We start from the raw sequence: 22195 nt of genomic DNA on the forward strand, positions 1-22195 counted from the left end.
TAAAAGCCAACATACCATTTGCTTTCCTAATTGCTTACTGCACCTGCATGTTAACTTTCAGTGATTCGTCTACAAGGACACCTAGGTCCCTCTGAACACCAACATGTCCCAATCTCTCACCATTTAAAAAATACTCTGCTTTTCTATTTTTTCTACCAAAGTGGATAACTTCACATTTCTCCACATTATATTTCATTTGCCATGTTCTTGCCCACTCACTTAGCCTGTCTATATCCCCTTGAAGCCCCCTAGTGAATGGAAAGATCCCAGGTTCAAATTCAGCCAGCGAGTCTTGCCATTGAATCAGCATCCCTGGGTGAATGATGGGAGGGGAGGGGAGGGATGAGAGCGTAAAGAAAATAACAAATCAGCCTAGGTTGCCACTCCTGATCACCATCAAGTGAGTTGTGCTAGCAAATTCATGTATATCGATATTGGGTGAGATCAGAATCAGACTTAATTGTAATGTCCTTAATAGTTGTTGTGATCTGGAATGCCCTGTCTAAAAAGTGGTATAAAAAAATTCAATAATAACTTTCAAAAGGGAATTCGATATATGCTTGTAAAGGAAAAATTTGCAGAGCTATGGGGAAAGAGCCAGAATGTGACTAAAAGAAAGACTTAAGAACATAAGAAATAGGAGCAGGAGTAGGCCAATCGGCCCCTCGAGCCTGCTCCGCCATTCAATAAGATCATGGCTGATCTGATCCTAACCTCAAATCTACTATCACTCTTTCTGAGTCTCTTCTGGACTCTGCTAATACAGGAATTGAGGGCAAACCTACTGTACAGCCGGCAGACGCTCCTCGATATCAGGGCCGACTGCATGCGGCTCACACTCGGCGCCGTCGATCTGCCTCCCGACATCGCCCGACCCCCGGGACCAGCGTGGCGTTCTCCCCCAGCCGGATGTCGGCGCAGACCGCGTAGAGAACGCAAGCAGAAGCGGGGCAAGAGGGCCGGAATCCAAAATAGGCTGAAGAGGGCCCCACACAAACCCTCCCTCCCAAGTATTTTCCTGGCCAACGTCAGGTCACTGGAAAATAAAATGGATGAGATCAAACTTGATCTCTACTCACAGAAAAGGACAAAGGAATGCTGCGCCATGATCTTCAGAGAGACCTGGTTGAACAACGGCATCCCTGACACCACCATCCAACTAGAAGGACGCACGGTCTTCCGCGCCGACAGAACTGCAGACTCCGGTAAGAGCAAGGGAGGCGGTTTGTGCATTTACACTAACAATGCCTGGTGCACTAACACGGTCATAATCAATAGATCCTGTTCGGCTGATTTGGAATTCCTCATGGTAAGGTGCAGACCCTTCTACCTGCCTCGGGAATTCACGGCTGTTATCATCACTGCGGTCTACATCCCACCACACGCTAATGCCAAACTAGCACTGAAAGACCTCTACAGGGCCATCAGCGAGCAACAAACTGCGCACCCAGACGTAGCTTTTATCGTCGCGGGCGACTTCAATCACATAAACCTAAAATCTGTACTCCCGAAATTCCACGGTGGCATAGTGGTTAGCACTGTTGCCTCACAGCGCCAGGGACCCGGGTTCAAATCCGGCTTCAGGTGACTGTCTGTGTGGAGTTTGCACATTCTCCCCGTGTTTGCGTGGGTTTTCTCCGGGTGCTCCGGTTTCCTCCTACAGTCCAAAGATGTGCGGGTTAGATTGATTGGCCATGATAAAAATTGGCCCTTAGTGTTAGGGGGGATTAAATACGTGGGGTTACGGGGATAGGGCTTGGGTGGGATGGCTGTCGGTGTAGGGACCGGGTGCTAGGGTTTGGATGATCAGCCATGATCTCATTGAATGGCGGAGCAGGCTCGAAGGGCCGAATGGCCTACTCCTGTTCCTATCTTCTATGTTTCTATGTAATGTTTCCTGCCCCACAAGAGGGGAGAACACACTGGATCAAGTCTACACGAGCATTGTAGATGCTTATAAGGCCATTCCCTGCCCCCACCTTGGGAAGTCTGACCACCTCTCCCTGTTTCTAGCCCCGGCATACAAACCGCTCATCAAAAGAGTGAAAACATCAGTGAGATCAGTGAAAGTATGGCCAGAGGGGGCAGTCTCGGAGCTTCAGGATTGCTTCAAACGCACTGATTGGAGCATGTTTTCCCATAATGACATCGAGGAATACGCATCCACAGTGCTATTCTACATCAACAGTTGGGTCGAGGTCGTCACAACCCATAAAAATATCAGGACATACCCCAACCAGAAACCCTGGATGAACGGGGAGGTCCGCTCGCTGTTGAAAGCACGCGACGCAGCATTTAAATCTGGCGACGCGGCGGCTTACAGTGCAGCTAGGACCAACCTAAAAAAGGGTATCAGGACTGCCAAAAGGAAACAGACACTGCGGATTGAGGATCATTTCCACAACAACTCGGACCCCCGGCGCATGTGGCAAGGCATCCAGTCCATCACTGACTACAAGAGTAAAAACACCAGCCCCCCGGTTAGCGATGCCTCCCTTCCGGAGGAGCTTAACAACTTCTACGCTCGCTTTGACAGGGACAACAGGGAGCCGGCTACCAAAGCCTTGCCACCCCCGGAAGACCAGGTGCTCACTCTGTCGACCTCCGACGTAAGGGGTGTTCTACGCGGAGTGAACACACGAAAGGCTGCTGGACCGGATAGCATCCCTGGACGGGTACTCAAGGAATGTGCTGATCAGCTGGCTGATGTCTTCACCGCCATCTTCAATCTGTCATTGGCCCAGGCAGTAGTCCCTACATGCTTCAAGACCGCTACCATTATTCCTGTGCCAAAGCAAACGGCTGTGACGTGTCTGAATGACTATCGACCTGTCACACTCACACCCATCATAATGAAGTGTTTCGAGAGACTGGTCTTAGCCCACATCAAAGCCAGTGTTCCCGCCTCTCTTGACCAACACCAGTTTGCCTATCGTGCAAACAGATCAACGGAGGATGCAATCACAACTGCTCTACACTCTGCACTGAATCACTTAGATGGTAAAGAGACCTACATCAGAATGCTGTTCATAGACTACAGCTCAGCATTCAACACTATCGTCCCCAACAAGCTGGCCACCAAACTCCACACTCTTGGCCTGAACACTTCCCTCTGCAACTGGACCCTAGACTTCCTAACAAACAGACCCCAGTCTGTCAAATTAGGTAACCACACCTCCCCCCCCCCTGACTCTGAACACAGGGGCCCCACAAGGTTGTGTGCTGAGCCCCCTCCTCTACTCCCTCTTCACCCACGACTGTGTGGCTGTTCATGGTTCCAACACCATCATCAAGTTTGCGGATGATACCACAGTGGTAGGCCAGATCACCAACAACGATGAGTCAGCCTACAGGGAGGAGGTCCAGCATCTCGTGAAGTGGTGCGCCAATAACAACCTGGCCCTTAACATCAAGAAAACCAAGGAAATCATTGTGGACTTCAGGAAGTCTAAAGGCGGAAGTCACACCCCCATCCACATCCATGGGGCTGTGGTGGAAAGGGTGGACAGCTTTAGGTTCCTCGGAGTCCACATCACGGAAGACCTCTCCTGGTTCCCTCAATACCTCCTCTCTGGTGAAGAAGGCCCAGCAGCGCCTATATTTCCTAAGGAGGCTGAAGGGATGTAACCTGTCACCCCTGATCCTCTCTAACTTTTACCGCTGCACATGTGATCTCCTGGGAGAGGCGAAAAACCAGATAAAAAACCCAATGGCCAATTTGGGAGAAAAAAATCTGGGAAATTCCTCTCCGACCCATCTAGGCGATCGAAACTCGTCCAGGAGATCACTGTCCCTATATTTTCTACAGTACTTACCATCTGTAAAAGGTGATCTCCACCCCAGCCAGGAACAGGAATAGAACCACCTCCTGAAATCTAACACATAATTAGAACAGAAGTAGTAGGAGCAGAACCAGGCTACACGGCCCCTGGGCCCGCTCCGTTACCCACAGGGCCATGACCGATCTGAACCTAGACTCATGTCCAATTTCCTGCCCGCTCCCCGTAACCCCTAATTCCCTTTACTTCTAAGAAACTGTCTATTTGTGTTTTAAATTTATTTAATGATGTAGCTTCCACTTGCATTTATACAGCGCCTTTCATAACCTCAGGACGTCCCAAAGCGCTTTATAGCCAATGAGGTATTTTGAAGTGTAGTCACTGTTGGAATATAGGAAACGCGGCAGCCAATTTTGCACAGAGTAAGGCCCCACAAACAGCAATGTGATAATGACCAGATAATCTGTTTTTTGTTAGTGATGTTGGTTGAGGGATAAACATTGGGCTGGACACCGGGGAGGACTCCCCATTCTTCGAATATTCCATCTTTTAAGTTCACCCGAGAGTAGACGGGGGCTTCGGTTTAACGTCTCATTCGAAAAGTGGCACTACCGAAAGTGGAGCGCTCCCTCGGTACTGCACTGGAGTGTCAACCTAGATTTTGTGCTCAAGTCGCTGACTCCGAGGCGAGAGTGTGCTGCCCACTGAGCCACAGCTGACTAATTGAATAGCTCTTTCAAAGAGCCAACATAGGCACAATGGGCCGACTGGCCTCCTTCTGTGCTGTAAGATTCTATAATAAAATAATCAATAAGGCTAATGGAACTTTAGCCTTTATAATTAGAGGGCTAGAATATAAAGGGGAGGAAGTGTTATGCAACAGCTATACAAAGGCCTGATTAGACCACATCTGGAGTACTGTGTATAGTTCTGGGCACCGCTCCTTAGAAAGGATATATTGGCCTTGGAAGGAGTGCAGCTCAGATTCACAAGAATGTTACCAAGGCTCCAAGGTTAGATTATGAGAGATTACATAAACTAGGCTTGTATTCCCTGGAATATAGAAGGTTAAGGGGTGATTTGTTTTAGGTGTTTACAATTTTGAAAGGAATAGGGGAGAGAGAAACTTTTTCTGCTGGTGAGGGGAGTCTCAGACAAGGGGACATAACCTTAAAATCAGAGCCAGGCCATTCAGGAGAGAAGTTAGGAAACACACATTCACACAAAGGGTGGAACTCTCCCCCCAAAAAAGTAGATGCATAGCTCTTTATCATTTTAAATCTGCGATCGATAGATTCTTTTGCTAGACAAGGTTATAAAAGGGTATGGAGCCATGGCAGGTGGATGGTGTTAAGATACAGATCAGCCATGATCTCACTGAATGGTGGAACAGGCTCAAGGGGCTGAATGGCCTACTCCTGTTCCTATGGTTTTACGAGTTTAATGGCCAACTAACACACTCGAGGTTCACATATGAAAGAAAAGAAAAAAACTTCCATTTAAATAGCCCCTTCCATGACCTACGGACATCTCAAAGCGCTTTACAGCCAATGAAGTACTTTTTGAAATAACAACAGAAAATGCTGGAAAAACTCAGCGGGCCAGGCAACATCCGTGGAGAGAAAATAGAGTCAACGTTTCGGGTCAAAACCCTTTGTCAAGACTGGAAGTGCACAGGAAATGAAACAGATTAAAAGGCCGGGCTGGGAGAGAACAAAAGAGAAGAGACATTAAGAGGTATTCAAAACGAGACGAGATGGTGATAGGACTAGTTGAGACAAAAGACAGCTCTAGATTAGGTGTGAAATGCGCTGGCAGAATGGGAGACAGCTGCCATGTGGGAGAGAGAAAAAAAAGGGGGGGGTGGGAGAGAGAAAAAAAGAGGGGGGGGGGGGGGAAAAAGGCCAAAAAGGTGTGGATAAAAATATAAGTAAAAATGTAATAGGGGCCGAGGTTATGATCTGAAATTGTTGAACTCGAGATCGAGTCCGGAGGGCTGTAAAGTGCCTAATCGGAAGATGAGGTGCTGTTCTTCGAGCTTACGGTGAGGTCCGAGTGGGAATGGGGCAGTGAATTAAAATGACAGGCGACCGGAAGCTTGGGGTCACCCTTACGGACTGAACGGAGGTGTTCCGCAAAGCGGTCACCCAATCTGCGTTTGGTCTCCCCAATGTAGAGGAGACCACATTGTGAGCAGCGAATACAGTATACTAGATTGCAAGAAGTACAAGTAAATCGCTGTTTCACCTGGAAGAGGTGTTTGGGGCCCTGGACAGTGGGAAGGGGGAGGTATAAGGGCAGGTGTTACATCTCCTCCGCTTGCACAAAGTACTTTTGAAGTGTAGTCACTGTTGTAATGTAGGAAACACGGCAGCCAATTTGCATACAGGAAGCACCCATATAATGAAGAACATAAAGCACTTGGCCAAGATGCCAGATGATGGCTGGTATATTTGTAACTACACTGCAGCAAGAATCTCCACTTGCAATACCAGGAAGCTAGCTCACCCTCTTCCTGCAACTTTGCTTGGGGATGGTGTTGTGTGATTTCTTACATTTGCTTGGGGATAACATCGCTTTCACACCAATCCTTTCAACAGTGAAACTACTGAATTCCACACTCCTCTGTTGTGTATTTACCAGCAGAAATGTCAAGAGTTACAACCCAAGAGTGCTTTGCTTACCCAAGCAGACCAATGCTTAACTTAACTGCATTGTTAAGTTTTTCCAGAGAGAAACAACCCGCAGGTCAGGCATTGGATGGATACGTGTAGTATGGTAGTCAGTGCACGTCAGCCCTGTAATTCGTATGGAAACTTGGGGAAGACGCGTCAAAAACTGCAGAAGCATTTGCTTTTTATTTTGACCACGTCGAAGCATAACTTTCAAAGAGTGCAAACTGCAAAGAGGGTGGAAGCCGAGTTCCCTTTTTAAAGCCCCCCACCCAAATGCAATGCAATGCAAACTGACCTGTACCAAGCCATCTCCTCCGCCTGGATCTCTTTACCCTTTGCATGATGGCCACCCGCTCCGATGGCTGTGAAGAAGCAGGCGGTGTAAAAAATGCCGAGCATGTATTGTATGTTGACGTCCGCGGCACCGGGGACTGGTTGATTGACGTGCGCTCCCGGGGACTGGTTGATTGACGTGCGCTCCCGGGCCCCGGTCCCCCCTCTCGCGCTCCGCGTCTGCAAACCCGGAAGCGAACGCCTCCGTGCGCTTGCGCCCTGTGTGCCTGCTGCCACACTTGAGCATATGAAGCGCTGAGTCAGTTTTTAGCTCCGCAGTTTCTCAATGGCTGTGCTTTTTTTCAATTGCATGCTACATTACTGATATGCACGGTATATATAAAGCGGTTCTGGCACCAATTGCTACATTTCATATTACAACATTATTACTGATATGCACGTTATGTATGAAGCGGTTTTGGCACCAATTATATACTTGCGGTTGGCATCTTTCCAGATCAAACAAGTCTCTCAATTTTAGTAGGTCATTCTGTATGTGGTTCTCTTTTAAAGAAGATAGATTTGTATCTGCATAGTCTACATTTATAGGAAACATCTCAAAGCACTTCAAGTACAGTGCATACTGTGACTTGTGCTGACGAACATTATGAACAATTTTCGCACAGCCAGATCCCACAAACAAAAATAAGAATTACATAAAATTTACAGCACAGAAGCAGGCCATTCGGCCCATCTGGTTTATGCTGGAGTTTATGGTCCATACAAGTCTCCTCCCACCCCTCTTCATCTAACCCTATCAGCATATCCTTCTATTCCTTTCTCCTTCAGATGCTCATCCAGCTTCCCCTTAAAGGCTATTCACCTCAACTACTCCATGTGGTTAGCAAGTTCCACATTTTAACCACTCGTTAGGTAAAGAAGTTTCTCCTGAATTCCTGACTGGATTTATTAGTAACTATCTTATATTTATGGCCCCTAGTTTCGGACTCCCCACAGGTGGAAACATCTCTATGTCTACTCTACCAAACCCCATTCATAATCTTAAAAACCTCTTTTAGGTCACCCTTCAGTCTTTTTTCAGCTGATTGGATGACCAGTTATCTGTTATTGGTAGTATTGGTAAAGGAAGGAATTGCCCATGTGGAGCATAAACACCAACGTGGACTTGGCAGGTCGAATGGACTGTTTCCGTATTGTAATTTCTGTGTAATTCTATGTAAAGCATCAGTGAGCAGGAGAAGGTGGTACTGAGGCCTGCTGTTGGAGGGCAAGCTGCTGTCCCACCTCAGCTGATAAGGACAGGGATTCCGACTTGTTTTATCAGAATGATGCTTTGCGAACGTGAAAGATTGCTGCAGCCGTTGGATACCACACCAATTAACCTTCAGCAGATGACAGCTAGTGTGGACCAGTCAGGTTTGATGATGCGATGCACTGCAGTCTGCCGTAGCGCATGTGGTAACTCCAGGGAGCAGCTGCAGCAGGGCGCCCCCACCCCCCCCCCCCCGTGCAAAGTCATGGCTCATGAATGCTCAGAGTGCCGCCACAGAGGCCTTGGGCTCCATGTTCTCCTTTATGGACAGACGCACGGGTCGATTGACAGAGGCTTCACCGATCTCATTGAGCCTGCTATCACGTGGGTTTGAGCAGTGTTCAGAAGCAAGGCATGCGTGAGGTGGAAATGGAAGACACTGTTGTCTCAGAATGCTAAAATGAATATCCTTGCTGCTATTTGTTGTCTTCAGGGGACTAAGGGATAAACCAAGTAACTTTGGACCAATCAGCCTAACATGGGTAACAACAACAGAAAATGCTGGAAATACTCAGCAGGCCAGGCAGCATCCGTGGAGAGAGAAACAGAGTTAACATTTCAGGTCTGGGGCCCTTCATCAGAACATATGCCTAACATGGGTAGTGGATAAGTCATAATATGGTACAAAATTAATGCTCATTGAGAAAGATGCGGGTTAATTATGGACAGCCAGCATGGATTTGTAAAAAGCAAGGTATGTCTGACAAATTTAATAGTTCTTTGAGGAAATAACAGAGTGTATTATTAAAGGAAATACAGTGGATGTTTATATTCATTTTGAAATGTTATTTGATAAGGTGCTGCATTGGAGGTTTATTGATAAAATGAGGAACATAGGAACAGGAGGAGGCCAATCAGCACCTTGAGCCCGTTCCGCCATTCAATGAGATCATGGCTGATCTGTGACCTAACTCCATATCCCTTAATACCTTTGGATAACAAAAATCTATCAATCTCAGATTTAAAATTAACAATTGATTTGGCATCAATTGCTGTTTGCAGAAGAGAGTTCCAAACTTCTACCACCTTGTGTGTAGAAGTGTTCCCTAATTTCACCCCTCTCTGTTACCTCATCAAAAAACTCAATCAAGTTGGTTAAATACGATTTGCCTTTAACAAATCCGTGCTGGCTTCCCTTAATTAATCCACATTTGTCCAAGTGACTGTTAATTTTGTTCCGGATTATCGTTTCTAAAAGCTTCCCCACTACCGAGGTTAAACTAATTGGCCTGTAGTTGGGTTTATCTTTACACCCTTTTTTGAACAAGGATGTAACATTCGCAATTCTCCAGTCCTCTGGCACCACCCTCGATTCCAAGGAGGATTGGAAGATTATGGCCAGTAATTCCACAATTTCCACCTTTACTTCCCTCAGCATCCTAGGATGCATCTCATCCGTTCCTGGTGACTTAGCTACTTTAAGTACAGCCAGCCTTTCTAGTACCTACTCTTTATCAATTTTTATCCCATCCAGTATCTCAACTACATCCTCTTCTTCCTTGGTAAAGTCAGATGCAAAGTACTCATTTAGTATCTCAGCCATGCCCTCTGGCTCCATGCATAGGTCTCCATTTTGGTCCCTAATCAGCCCCTCCTCTTACTACCCATTTAATATTTATATGCCTATAGAAGACATTTGTATTCCCTTTTATGTTAGCTGCCAATCTATTCTCACACTCTCTTTGCCCCTCTTATTTCTTCTTTCACTTCCCCTCTGAACTTTCTATATTCAGCCTGGTTCTCACTTGTATTCGCAACCTGACATCTGTCACATGCCCCCTTTTTCTGCTTCATCTTACTCTCTATCTCTTTCGTCATCCAGGGAGCTGTGGCTTTCGTTGCCCTACCTTTCCCTATCGTGGCAATATACCTCGACTGTACCCAAACCATCTCCTCTTTAAAGGCAGCCCATTGTTTGATTACAGTTTTGTCTGCCAATCTTTGATTCCAATTCACCCGCGCCAGATCCATGCTCAACCCACTGAAATTGGCCTTCCTCCAATTAAGTATTTTTACTCTAGATTGCTCCCTGTCCTTTTCCATAGCTAATCTAAACCTTCTGATACTGCGATCACTGTTCCCTAAATGTTCCCCTACTGACACTTGCTCCACTTGACCCACCTCATTCCCCAGAACCAGATCCAGCAATGCCTCCTTCCTCGTTGGGCCGGAAACATACTGAGCAAGAAAGTTCTCCTGAACACACTTCAGAAATTCTTCCTCCTCTCTGCCCTTTACATTATTACTGTCCCAGCCTATATTAGGATAGTTGAAGTCCCCCATTCTCACTACTCTATAGTTCTTGCACCTCTCTGTAATTTTTCGGGTGGACATCATCGATTTGAGATTTTCATGGTTACACCCTGTTTAAATGGTTAGGTATAACTGACTGGAACCACGGGCACAGATCACTTACAATCGGAAATAAATAGAAGTTGCAGTATTGATTAAGGATTAATTAATAAATGAATGGGCCGGCGTGCGGGGCAACGCCGTCAGCCTGGCCTGCCCGTGGGGCACATGCTCACAGCTTCACGTTAAATCTCGTTCACCAAACTAGAGGAACCTCAGCATCTTTCCAGGCCAGGGGCTGTGCTCAGAGATCGGGGCTTCACAACTTGGCAAATCTCACTGGGACCAGCTGTCCTGGGATTTTTTTTTTGTTGCAATGTTTTCCCCTGTGTTAACAACATTCCACTGCCAAAACAAACAAAAGGCTCTGGCTAGAGGGGAGCTGGGGTGAGGGCGCGAGCAGATCCCAGACTTTGAGGGAGGATCTGCAGGCTACTTCCATGCCAATGTTTTGTTGACATTTGAGAGGGAGGGAGGGGGAATATTTTGCTGCTGAAATGGGGAGATAATCCGGGGCAAAGGCCATATGGAGAGAGAAATGCTGGGGAGGTGCCATGGGGAAAATGAAACAGTGATGGAAAACAGAGAGAGCAGAAAGAACTGTTAAACTTCGCTCATTTAATTCAAAAATGTCACATAATTTAATTAACTCACACTGAAAAACAACCACAGGTTCATATATTCAAATGGGGATAGGATGGGAAAGTGGAGTTGAGGTTGAAGATCAGCCATGATCTTATTGAATGGCGGAGCAGGCTCAAGGGGCCAAATGGCCGACTCCTGCTCCTAGTGCTTACATTCTTAACTGGAGTTCCAATCCATCGCACTCTTTTTAATCATAAATCTCTCTCTCATTTCCCCAGTGTTTGCAGTTACATAAGTGACCCATGAGACCAAGGACGTGGGAATGGGGGGAAGACAGTCAGAGAGAGCGAGGGAGAGAAGGGAATGTGATGAAGGAGGGATGGGGAAAAAAGGGAAAAGAAGAAGAATAAGAGTGGAGAGAAGGAATGGGGAGCAGAGAGGAACTTAAAGGTAGGGATGGAAAGGGAGGAATAGACTAAGGTCCTAAGGGGGACGGGCAGGGAGCAAGGGGGAGAGTGAGTTGTGAAATCCCAGTCAACAAGCTGTCAGATTGTTTCCTGTTAAAGAAGGAAACTCAGATGGCCATAATTCCTACTGACAACCTGTTTCAACCATTGCAGCTTTATGGTGGGGCTATTCCAACCTGACTGCTTTAAAGTTGATCTCAGCTTTTCATGACCCATCATTCATAATAACTTTGTTAATTAAGCAAATTAAACATTTGAAATTAAAAGACCCAGTGTAAATTGGGTGAAGGCTGTGTGTTGGGAGTTTGGATTACAACAGCTAATCGGTTGCACCAAGGAATCTTGCTACAATCTTGCATTACCTGTTGCCCCCTTCCTGCAGTCGGAGGTGTAATGGTGCTTGGAGCTGGTGCCAGGCCTGGCACAGCTAGCACTGCCAGCGCCAGACTCCACAGAGCCTGGTTGGCAGTTGCATTCTTGTAGTCAGCTTAGTATTGAGTAGGGCGGGAGGAGAAATGATGTGTGAGCCACACTGTCTGTGATGAAATATATTCCATTCATCACTGCCTGTTTTCTGTGTCTTGTAACTGCCTGCTTTCTGTGTCTTTTCCCTTCCCCCAGTCCTCATGTATTATGTATTGGAATGTGCTGGAACTGGTTGTGTGCAGGGCTCCGCCCATACCTGGCTCCTTTGTAATCTAAGTTCAGTCGGGCATCAGCCTCCTGAAGGAAGACATCTCTCTATTTTACGTGTTATGTTCTGAGTTAATAAAAGCCTTACTTTTGTTCTGCTAACTTCGAGTCTCGGAATAGTTGAGGCACATCAATTTTATTAACTCAATTTTCAACACTATGGATCAACTCCTGAAACCCGAACGTTTGGATTTGGATCAACATGCTCCGGACGCATCAGCACGCTTCGGACACTGGTTTGACTGTATGGAATTCTTCCTGGACAATTCCGCAGCCGTCAAAGACGCTACGGACACTGCGAAGATGAGACTCGGAATGCTACGGAATTGGGTAAGCCACCGGGTTTACCCCCTCATCCAAGACGCCGATACGTACCTGGCCGCCTGCAACACCTTAAAGGCGCATTACCAGCAGCCTACGAATGAGGTGTATGCTAGGCATCTACTCGCTACTCGCGCACAGCGACCTGGGGAATCGGTGGAGGAGTTCCTAAGCATCCTGAAAAAGCTTGGCAAGGACTGTAAGTGCCGAGATGTAAAAGCCGCAGTGTACACCGACGAGTTTGTTCGCGATGCCTTTATCACAGGCCTCAGCTCCACTCACATCCGGCAAAGACTGCTGGAAAAAACGGAGTTGGACCTGAAACAGGCTGCGGACACCGCGCGGTCCCTGGAGATGGCCCAGAGAAACTCGGACGCCTACTCTTCAGCCCGCGCCGCCCACGCCGCCACGTGTGCGCCGAGGGCGCCGCCATCTTGGAAGGCATCTTCCCCGCCCGGCAGCCCGACACCGGCGGGGCCCAGCTCTCCCCCCAGAAGCCCTACGACAGCCGCGACGCGTCAAGGACCCAACTGCTACTTCTGCGGGCAGCCAAAGCACACCAGAAACCTGTGCCCGGCGAACGGCACCACCTGCTTTAAGTGCGGTAAGAAGGGGCACTTCGGGAAGGTGTGCAGAGGGAACCCCGCCGGAAAACCAACCGCCGGAAAACCCGCCACCGCCGCGTGTGCGCCATGGGAGCGGCCATCTTGGACGCCATCTTGCCCGACCTCGTGGGGTCCGCCATCTTATGAGCAGACAGCGTGGACGCCATCTTGTCTTGATCAGGGCCCTACAGTGGCATCGGTCACAGTGGACCAGACCAGGCCGCATCCGCTATCCAAATCAATGGTGGACATCGAGGTAAACGGGTGCCGGGTTAAATGCTTAATTGACAGTGGAAGCACGGAGAGTTTTATCCACCCTGAACTGGCACAACAACTCTCCCTAAAGGTGGTCCCTGCTCAGGGTACCATCTCTATGGCCGATAAAACCCAGACATCGACCATTCTGGGTTACTGCACGGTACAATTGTGCGTTAACGGAACTGTGTATGATAATTTTAAAGTATTAATCATGAAGAATCTATGTGCGAGCGTGATCTTGGGTTTGGATTTCCAGTGCAACCACCAAAGCATCACGCTCAAGTACGGTGGGTCCCAGCCGCCCCTCACAGTGTGCGGTCTGGCTACCCTGAAGGTAAAGCCGCCTTCGCTATTCGCGAACCTTACCCCTAACTGCCGGCCAATAGCGACCAAAAGCAGGAGGTACAGCTGGGAGGACAGGCGGTTTATCGCGACCGAGGTAGACAGGCTCCTGAAAGAGCGCATTATTGAACACAGCAACAGCCCGTGGCGCGCCCAAGTGGTAGTGGTAAGGGGTAGCGAGAAGAAACGGATGGTGATCGACTATAGTCAAACGATCAACAGGTACACCCTACTAGACGCCTACCCGCTACCCCGCATATCAGAAATGGTGAACCAAATCGCCCAATACCGGGTGTTCTCCACCATCGACCTCAAGTCAGCGTACCACCAGCTCCCTATCAGACCAGAGGACCGCCCGTACACCGCCTTCGAGGCGAACGGACGCCTCTACCAATTCCTCAGAGTCCCCTTTGGGGTGACGAACGGGGTCTCGGTCTTTCAGAGGGAGATGGATCGCATGGTCGATGACCACCACTTGCAGGCAACCTTCCCCTACCTCGACAACGTCACCATCTGCGGTCACAACCAGCAGGATCACGACTCGAACCTCGAGAGGTTCCTGAAAACCGCACAAAAACTCAACCTCACCTATAACGAGGACAAGTGCGTTTTCAACACCACGCGCCTCTGCATACTGGGCAGCGTGGTGGAGAATGGGGAAATCGGACCAGACCCCGACCGATTGCGCCCCCTACGGGAGCTGCCCCTGCCCAACACTCCCAAAGCCCTGAAAAGGTGCCTGGGGTTATTTTCTTACTATTCCCAATGGGTCCCCAACTACTCCGACAAAGCCCGCCCCCTCTTGAAAGCATCCTCTTTTCCGCTCTCTGCTGAGGCCCACGCCGCCTTCAAAAGCATTAAGCAGGATATTGAGCGGGCCACGCTACAGGCAGTGGACGAGAACACTCCATTTCAAGTGGAAAGTGATGCGTCCGACTTCGCCTTGGCGGCCACCCTCAACCAGGCGGGGCGGCCCGTAGCTTTCTTCTCGAGGACCCTCCAAGGCCCCGAGATCAGACACTCCTCCGTGGAAAAGGAGGCCCAAGCCATCGTGGAGGCAGTGCGCCACTGGCGCCACTACCTAGCCGGCAAACGCTTCACCCTACTTACCGACCAGCGGTCGGTAGCGTTTATGTTCAACAATAAACAGAGGGGGAAGATTAAAAATGATAAGATTCTTAGGTGGCGGATCGAGCTCTCCACTTTCGAGTACGACATCATTTACCGGCCAGGGGCCCTTAACGAATCCCCTGACGCCCTCTCACGAGGGATGTGTGCCAGCGCCACCGAGGATCGGCTACAGACCCTCCACAACGACCTCTGCCACCCAGGGGTCACGCGGCTGTTCCACTTCATAAAGTCCCGTAACTTACCCTACTCGATTGAGGAAGTTCGGTCTCTGACCAGGAACTGCCGCACTTGCGCTGAGTGCAAGCCTCGGTTCTACCGCCCAGATAGAGCCCACTTAATCAAAGCTACACGGCCCTTCGAGCGGCTCAGCTTAGATTTCAAGGGCCCCCTCCCGTCTGTCGACCGCAATGTTTACTTCCTGAACATTGTGGACGAATACTCCCGTTTCCCATTCGCCTTCCCCTGCCCAGACATGACCAGCGCCACGGTCATTAAATGCCTCAACAGCCTGTTCTGCCTGTTCGGTATGCCGAGCTATATCCACACGGATAGGGGGGCGTCCTTCATGAGTGAAGAGCTACGCCAGTACATGCTGTCCAAGGGGATCGCCACGAGCCGTACCACCAGCTACAACCCCCGGGGTAACGGCCAGGTGGAGCGAGAGAACGGGACAGTGTGGAAAGCAGTCACTCTAGCTCTAAGGACCAAGGGCCTCCCTATCTCCCGCTGGCAGGAAGTCCTCTCGGATGTGCTCCATTCGATACGGTCGCTATTGTGTACGGCCACTAATGCCACGCCTCATGAACGAATGTTTGTCTTTCCTCGGAAATCCACCTCAGGCGTATCCATGCCGTCATGGCTCTCCACCCCAGGTCCGGTACTCGTGCGAAGGCATGTGAGGGGCCACAAGACGGACCCTCTCGTGGAGCCAGTACACCTACTCCACGCCAACCCCCAATACGCATATTGCCGACGGAAGGGAGGACACCGTGTCCATAAAAGACGTCGCCCCAGCCGGCATCGACAACAACCACGGCAATAGCAGCGACGACGATCACAGCAACCCTTACCCACCCACTATTCTTTCATCACCCCCGGAAGAACATCGACCAACGGCACCCCCACCAACTACCCCTTCAACAACCCCGGCGGCACCCCCGGCAGAGACCCAGGAGGCTACCGGGGACACCCAGCCGACACCCGCGGCACCACAACAGCCACGTCGGTCGCAGAGGACTATCAAACCCCCGAACAGACTAAATCTATAGAAGGGGTGAATGTGATGAAATATATTCCATTCATCACTGCCTGTTTTCTGTGTCTTGTAACTGCCTGCTTTCTGTGTCTTTTCCCTTCCCCCAGTCCTCATGTATTATGTATTGGAATGTGCTGGAACTGGTTGTGTGCAGGGCTCCGCCCATACCTGGCTCCTTTGTAATCTAAGTTCAGTCGGGCATCAGCCTCCTGAAGGAAGACATCTCTCTATTTTACGTGTTATGTTCTGAGTTAATAAAAGCCTTACTTTTGTTCTGCTAACTTCGAGTCTCGGAATAATTGAGGCACATCACTGTCCTTCCCAATCATTAGTGCACCAAAACACAGCTCAACACCAAACATCCCTGGTACCAAATGCTCTAAAATGCTTCACTAGAAATGTTATTCAAAAAAAGCTGGGCAATGCACAGGCAACATCTGACCTTTTTTTTTATTCATTCATAGGATGTGGGCGTCGCTGGCAAGGCCAGCATTTATTGCCCATCCCTAATTACCCTTGAGAAGGTGGTGGTGAGCCGCCTTCTTGAACTGCTGCAGTCTGTGTGGTGAAGGTACTCCCACAGTGCTGTTAGGGAGGGAGTTCCAGGATTTTGACCCAACCACGATGAAGGGACGGCCGATATATTTCCAAGTCAGGATGGTGTGCAACTTGGAGGGGAACTTGGAGGTGGTGGTGTTCCCATGCGCCTGCTGCCCTTGTCCTTCTAGGTGGTAGAGGTCAGAGGTTTGGGAGGTTGGCAGCACTGCATCAGAACAGCCATAAGTTAATTTGGCATTGTTCTGGCATTGAGTAATAGTGTAAACTTATAAAGGAGAAAATAAAAACTTTCATTTATGCGGCGCATTTCAGGACTTCAGGACATCCCAAAACAGTTCACAGCCAATGTACTTTTTTGAAGTGTAGTCACTATTGTAATATAGAGAAACGCGGCAGCTAATTTGCACCCGGGAAGGTCCCACGTACAGCAATGTGATAATGACCAGATAATCTTTTTTTTAGTGATGTTGGTTAAGGGATAAATATTGGCCAGGAGAAGACCCCATTTCAGGTGTATGGGAGGCTTGCATCGGGAGAGCTCCCCTGTTCTTCTTCAAAAAGTGCCAAGGGATCTTTTACACTCATCTGAGAGGCCTTATCTGAAAGACAGTGGGCTGGATTTTCATTGAGGAGGCGGGACTACAACTTTCGGGGTTGTAGTCCCGCCTCCATCGAGTTGTAGCCCCTCTACACGATTTTGACTTGATTGACCTTGTTGAGCCCGCCCAGCCTAGATTATGGACTCAACTCTCTGGAGTGAGACTTAAACTCACAGCCTTCTGACTCAGAGGTGAGTCACGGCTGACACCTAAAATAAATGTTACAATTAAACTGAGTGTTTGTTGGCACAAGCAGTGTTTATATGAATGTGCTCACAGCAAGTTAAGTAGTCGATATATGAAACTTAAACGGTCACATTTGTCAATGGTGTGTTATGTCCCATTATAATCCTGAATGTCTGATTCAAAGTTCTGTAGAGATCAACCTCATTTAAAAGTGTTTTTTGAAATTAAAAATCTGGTTAAGTAAAAAAAAAGCTGTGAAGTTTAATAATGTTCTAAAATTGACCAGAATACACCATTTTTAATTGAAAATTCTGGCATCACCCTAGGATTTTGCTCACTAGGACACAAGGGGGCCAGTATTTGAAAGGAGTTTGTATGATCTTAAATTTGCTGTATTAAACTGAGACTGTGTCTTTCTGTTCAGTGGGTTTAGTTCAGTCAGTCCTGGGTGTGGGGGCAGAAGGGTGTATGTGTGCCTAATTATTTTAAGTTAGCTTCATTTAAATGAGTTTGCAATCTATCGACGGTTTTATTTTCCTAATCTCACTGTTGCCAATGATCTGCCCTTGGAGCTTTTAATACCATACCAGCAGGCTAGGCTCCACTAAAGCTGACTTTTGTGACGATTCCATAGTACAACAGTTTCCGTTTGACAAAGTTCACATGCGATGCTACAGTAAATGAAATGTTTGTTATGTTGATCAGATGTCTAAGAACTTAAAGATGAGCAACTCCAATCCTCCTTAAGCTGACAGCTTAAAGCATTCAAACAGAAAATAGACAGAGGCTCCAAAGTTTGTGTCTTAGTTCCCAATGCAGAATCCCTAATCTCTACAGTGTCTCCAAGGAAGGTTTTAAGTGGAGGCCACACCTTTTTTTTTAAAGCACTGGAAAGATTTATGAATGCTTTGCACAAACAGCAATCATGAGACTATCGACACTGCCTAACAACTGTACTCAGCTAGCGTTCTCTCACTATACCTCCCCCATTCCAACTGCCTTTCTAATTGATTTGAAGTCATCTTAATATCTTAACAAATATTTCCAGGGACTGGGAGGTTAGAAAATTACTGCCGACAATTGATGTCTAAACAGATAGATCCGACTGGGGTTGTTCTCCTTAGAGAGGAGAAGGTTAAGGGGAGATTTGATAGAGGTGTTCAAAATCATGAAGGGTTTTGATAAAGTCAATAGGAGAAATTGTTTCCAATGGCAGAAGGGTCGGTAACCAGAGGACACAGATTTAAGATAATTGGCAAAAGAACCAGAGGGAAGACGAGGAGAAATGTTTTTCACGCAGCGAGTTGTTATGATCTGGAATGCGCTGCCTGAAAGGGCGGTGGAAGCAGATTCAATAGTAACTTTCAAAAGGGAATTGGATAAATACTTGAAGGGGAAAAATGTGCAGGGCTATGGGGAAAGAGCAGGGGGTGTGGGACTAATTGGATAGCTCTTTCAAAGAGCTGGCACGGGCACGATGGGCCGAATGGCCTCCTTCTGTGCTGTGTCATTCTATGATTAGATAAAATAATGGATTTTTCCCTAGTGTAAGCTTGAGGATCACTTGAAGGACAAAGAGCAGCCAACACAGCGTCAGGAAGATCCTGCCTGGCCTTTATTGAAGATGTGACATCCCAAGTAAATTATGAAAGGCCCTAGAATGTGGTGCACTTAGTTTCCACATGAAAGGCCATTACTTAAACCGATGAGAATTCAAAATAAAACCTGGGAGAGGATAAGAAAAAAACCTGAAATGAATTGTGCCATTATCAGAGTGCACTGTCGTTAAATGATTACATCAGAGGGAAAACTAATCCTACTCTTTCACAACTCAATAATTCATGAGCTCCTCCTGCAGCATTGAGTGCACTGAATAGCTTCTTACATTTACTATTCCGAGCAAACTGTTTCTTATTTAGACTGGACATGCTCTGTGCAGTGCCAAGCAGCGTCCTGCCATTGCCTGTGTGAAAGTAATTGCCCACGTGTGGGTTTTAGACAGGTTTCAGAGATTTTCAAAAGTGGAATTGGGAAATCTAGGCTGGATCCAACATAACACACACTGTTTATGAGTGCTTCACTAATAGGGAACTCACATTATTACCCTCACTATAACACACTGCTCTTTCAAGTACACTATTTATGCTTCGTTATGCTTGTCTTGAGGGTGCATTACTCCATACAGGATCAGATGGAAAACTCTTTAATATTGCACGGCCAAGAGCAAAAAAGTAACATCAAACATGTTGAGAACTTCTTTTCGCTGACAATGCAGTGCTCATCTTACACAGTGAAGTGAAACCTGAGCAGCTCTGCAGTAGCTTTCTGCTAGCTGGTGATGAATCTGGACTCACGGTGAGTCTAAAGAAGACAGTGATCATGGCACAAGGTGCGCCAACCGCACCAGAAGTTTCAATAGCTAACACAGCGGTAGAAGTTGTCGGCAAGCCTGCTGCCTAGGATCAACCATATCAGATAACGTCTCTCCAGGTGACGAGCTAAACTCTCGCATTCGGGAGGCGGCTACCACACTCGGCCAATTGACTGAGTGTGTGTGGAATAATAGGAAATTCACATTGAGCACCAAGGTATGGGTCTACCAACCGTGTGTTCTGAGCACACTTCTACATGGCCACCTACAGCAGGCACGGGAGAAGACTCTTTCCACACACACTGGGCAGGATTTTCATTGGGCCGTGGAGGCGGGATTGGAGGCGTGTGGGGGGTTAAAATCTCAAAATCGGGGGGGGCACGAACCCATCCCGCCCCCAACCCACCTCCATGCCAGTTTCAAAGGAGGCGGTTACCCGACCTGTGCTGGGAGCCGCCTCCCCGAGGCGGGAAGGGGATTAGTGCCAATTAACTGCCTGTTAACAGGTAGTTTTTAGCCTAATCCCTATTTTTATTCCTGAAGTGTGGGATTCCCGACAGCTCCAAACCACGCCAAGTTAGCGAGGCGGGCCGTCGGGCTGAAGGACTTGGAGGGTTCGAGATGTCCGGTGTTCAGGTGAGTTATGGGTGCATGAGTGAAGAGGTAAGTGTGTTTGGTGTGTGTAAAGAGTTTAAAGAAGTTTTACTTAACTTTACAGCCTTCCTTCCTTCAGGTCTCGGGAGTCCCTCATCTCACCGGCACAGAAAGCAGAATGGCCGCGAGCTGTCAAAAGTTGCAGCATTCAGCTTTCTGTTCTGGAGAGATCTCTAAATCATACTGAGAGGAAGGAATTAACTTAGTGTACAGATTGTCCGTGTTTGACAGCTTCAAAGAGCTGTCAAACGCTGATATTTCATCTGTCAAAAGTTCTTGACAGATGAAATGTCAATCTGTGACGTCACCTGTTGCCGGGTGGCCCTTAATTGGCCTGCTGAGCCCGCTGGGTGGGCTCAACAAGGTCAATCAAGTGAAAATCACGTGGGTTGGCCACAACTCGATGGAGGCGGGACTACAACCCCAAAAGTTGTAGTCCCGCCTCCTACACGCCTCCAGAATCAAAATCCTGCCCGCTGTCTTTCCATCAATGTAGCCCCAAAACAACGGCGGCAACAGAAACAATGCCGCAGGAAAATTAACGCTGGAGCACTCAAAGACCCCGCTAAGAAAGTCCTATTCAGCATGCGTCTCACAACAAACCTGTTGACTCCCAGTGATGCAGAGGCACAGAGTGCCCACAGCGCCTGGTCTGCACTCAAGGCCTCCATAATCAGCACCTGTGAAGAGACGCTTGTTCACTCGACCAGGAAACACTAAGACTGGTTCGACGAGAATGACCAGGTGATCCAGGAGCTAATAAGCCGCAAGCGCAAGGCATTCCTGATCTGGAAACAGCAACAAAGCTCGAGAGCAAGAAAGCAGCTCTACAGAAGCCTGAAGGCCGAGGTCCAACAACAACCTCGCGACCTAAAGAACAGATGGTGGGTGGAGAAAGCGCAGGAGATCCAGCAGCTAGCCGACAACAATGACGTGCGTGGATTCTTTAGTGCAGTCAAGACCATCTACGGCCCAAGCACCCAAGGCCCTTCCCCACTGCGGGCCAAGAATGGAGAGGTACTCATCAAGCACAGGGAAGCAGTCAGTGCCCGCTGGAAGGAGCACTTCGAAGATCTCCTTAACCACGACTCTGTCTTCGACGCGAGTGTCTTCAACTCCATCCCGCAGTATGCTACCTACCACCATCTCAGCACAACCCCAGCCCGGCATGAGGTTGAAAAGGCCATCCGACAACTGAAGAACAACAAGGCCTCAGGAGCAGATGGAATCCCCGCCGAGGCATTAAAGCATGGCGGAGAAGCACTACTGGCGCGAATTCATGAACTCATTTCTCTTATCTGGAAGGAGGAGAGCATGCCAGGGGATCTCAGAGACGCCGTAATTGTGACCATCTTCAAGAAAGGTGACAAGTCCGATTGCGGTAATTACAGAGGAGTTCCCCTGCTGTCTGCCACAGGGAAAGTCATCGCAAGAATCCTCCTCAATCGCCTTCTCCCAGTGGCCGAAGAGCTCCTCCCAGAGTCGCAATGCGGATTCCGCCCACTAAGGGGCACAATGGACATGATCTTCACCGCACATCAATTACAAGAGAAATGCAGGGAACAGCACCAACCGCTGTACATGGCCTTCTTTGATCTCACAAAGGCCTTCGACACTGTCAACCGTGAGGGATTATGGAGTGTCCTCCTCAAATTCGGCTGCCCTCAAAATTTTGTCACGATCCTCCGCCTGCTTCACAACGACATGCAAGCCGTGATCCTGACCAACGGTTCCACCACAGACCCAATTCACGTACGA

General features: G+C 48.3%; 1 protein-coding gene across 3 annotated transcripts in view; it reads right to left on the reverse strand.

Annotated features, from left to right (window-relative positions):
* The window catches only part of edem2 (ER degradation enhancer, mannosidase alpha-like 2), a 105407-nt gene that overhangs the window by 65426 nt on the left and 17786 nt on the right, over nucleotides 1–22195 (reverse strand). The window contains exon 1 of one of the 3 annotated variants that reach the window (XM_086005757.1): nucleotides 6750–7019. The exons of 1 other annotated variant lie outside the window; for it this stretch is intronic. In XM_086005757.1, the coding sequence (XP_085861883.1) occupies nucleotides 6750–6853 (104 nt within the window). In that variant the 5' untranslated portion in view covers nucleotides 6854–7019. Of the gene's footprint in view, nucleotides 1–6749; nucleotides 7020–22195 lie in introns of those variants that run through there. One more of the 3 variants, XM_086005761.1, reaches the window with a different exon arrangement.

The sequence above is a fragment of the Somniosus microcephalus genome, chromosome 13, assembly GCF_052327205.1.
Source record: "Somniosus microcephalus isolate GS21.2 chromosome 13, FLI_Smic_1.0, whole genome shotgun sequence".
Taxonomy (NCBI): Eukaryota; Metazoa; Chordata; class Chondrichthyes; order Squaliformes; family Somniosidae; genus Somniosus; species Somniosus microcephalus.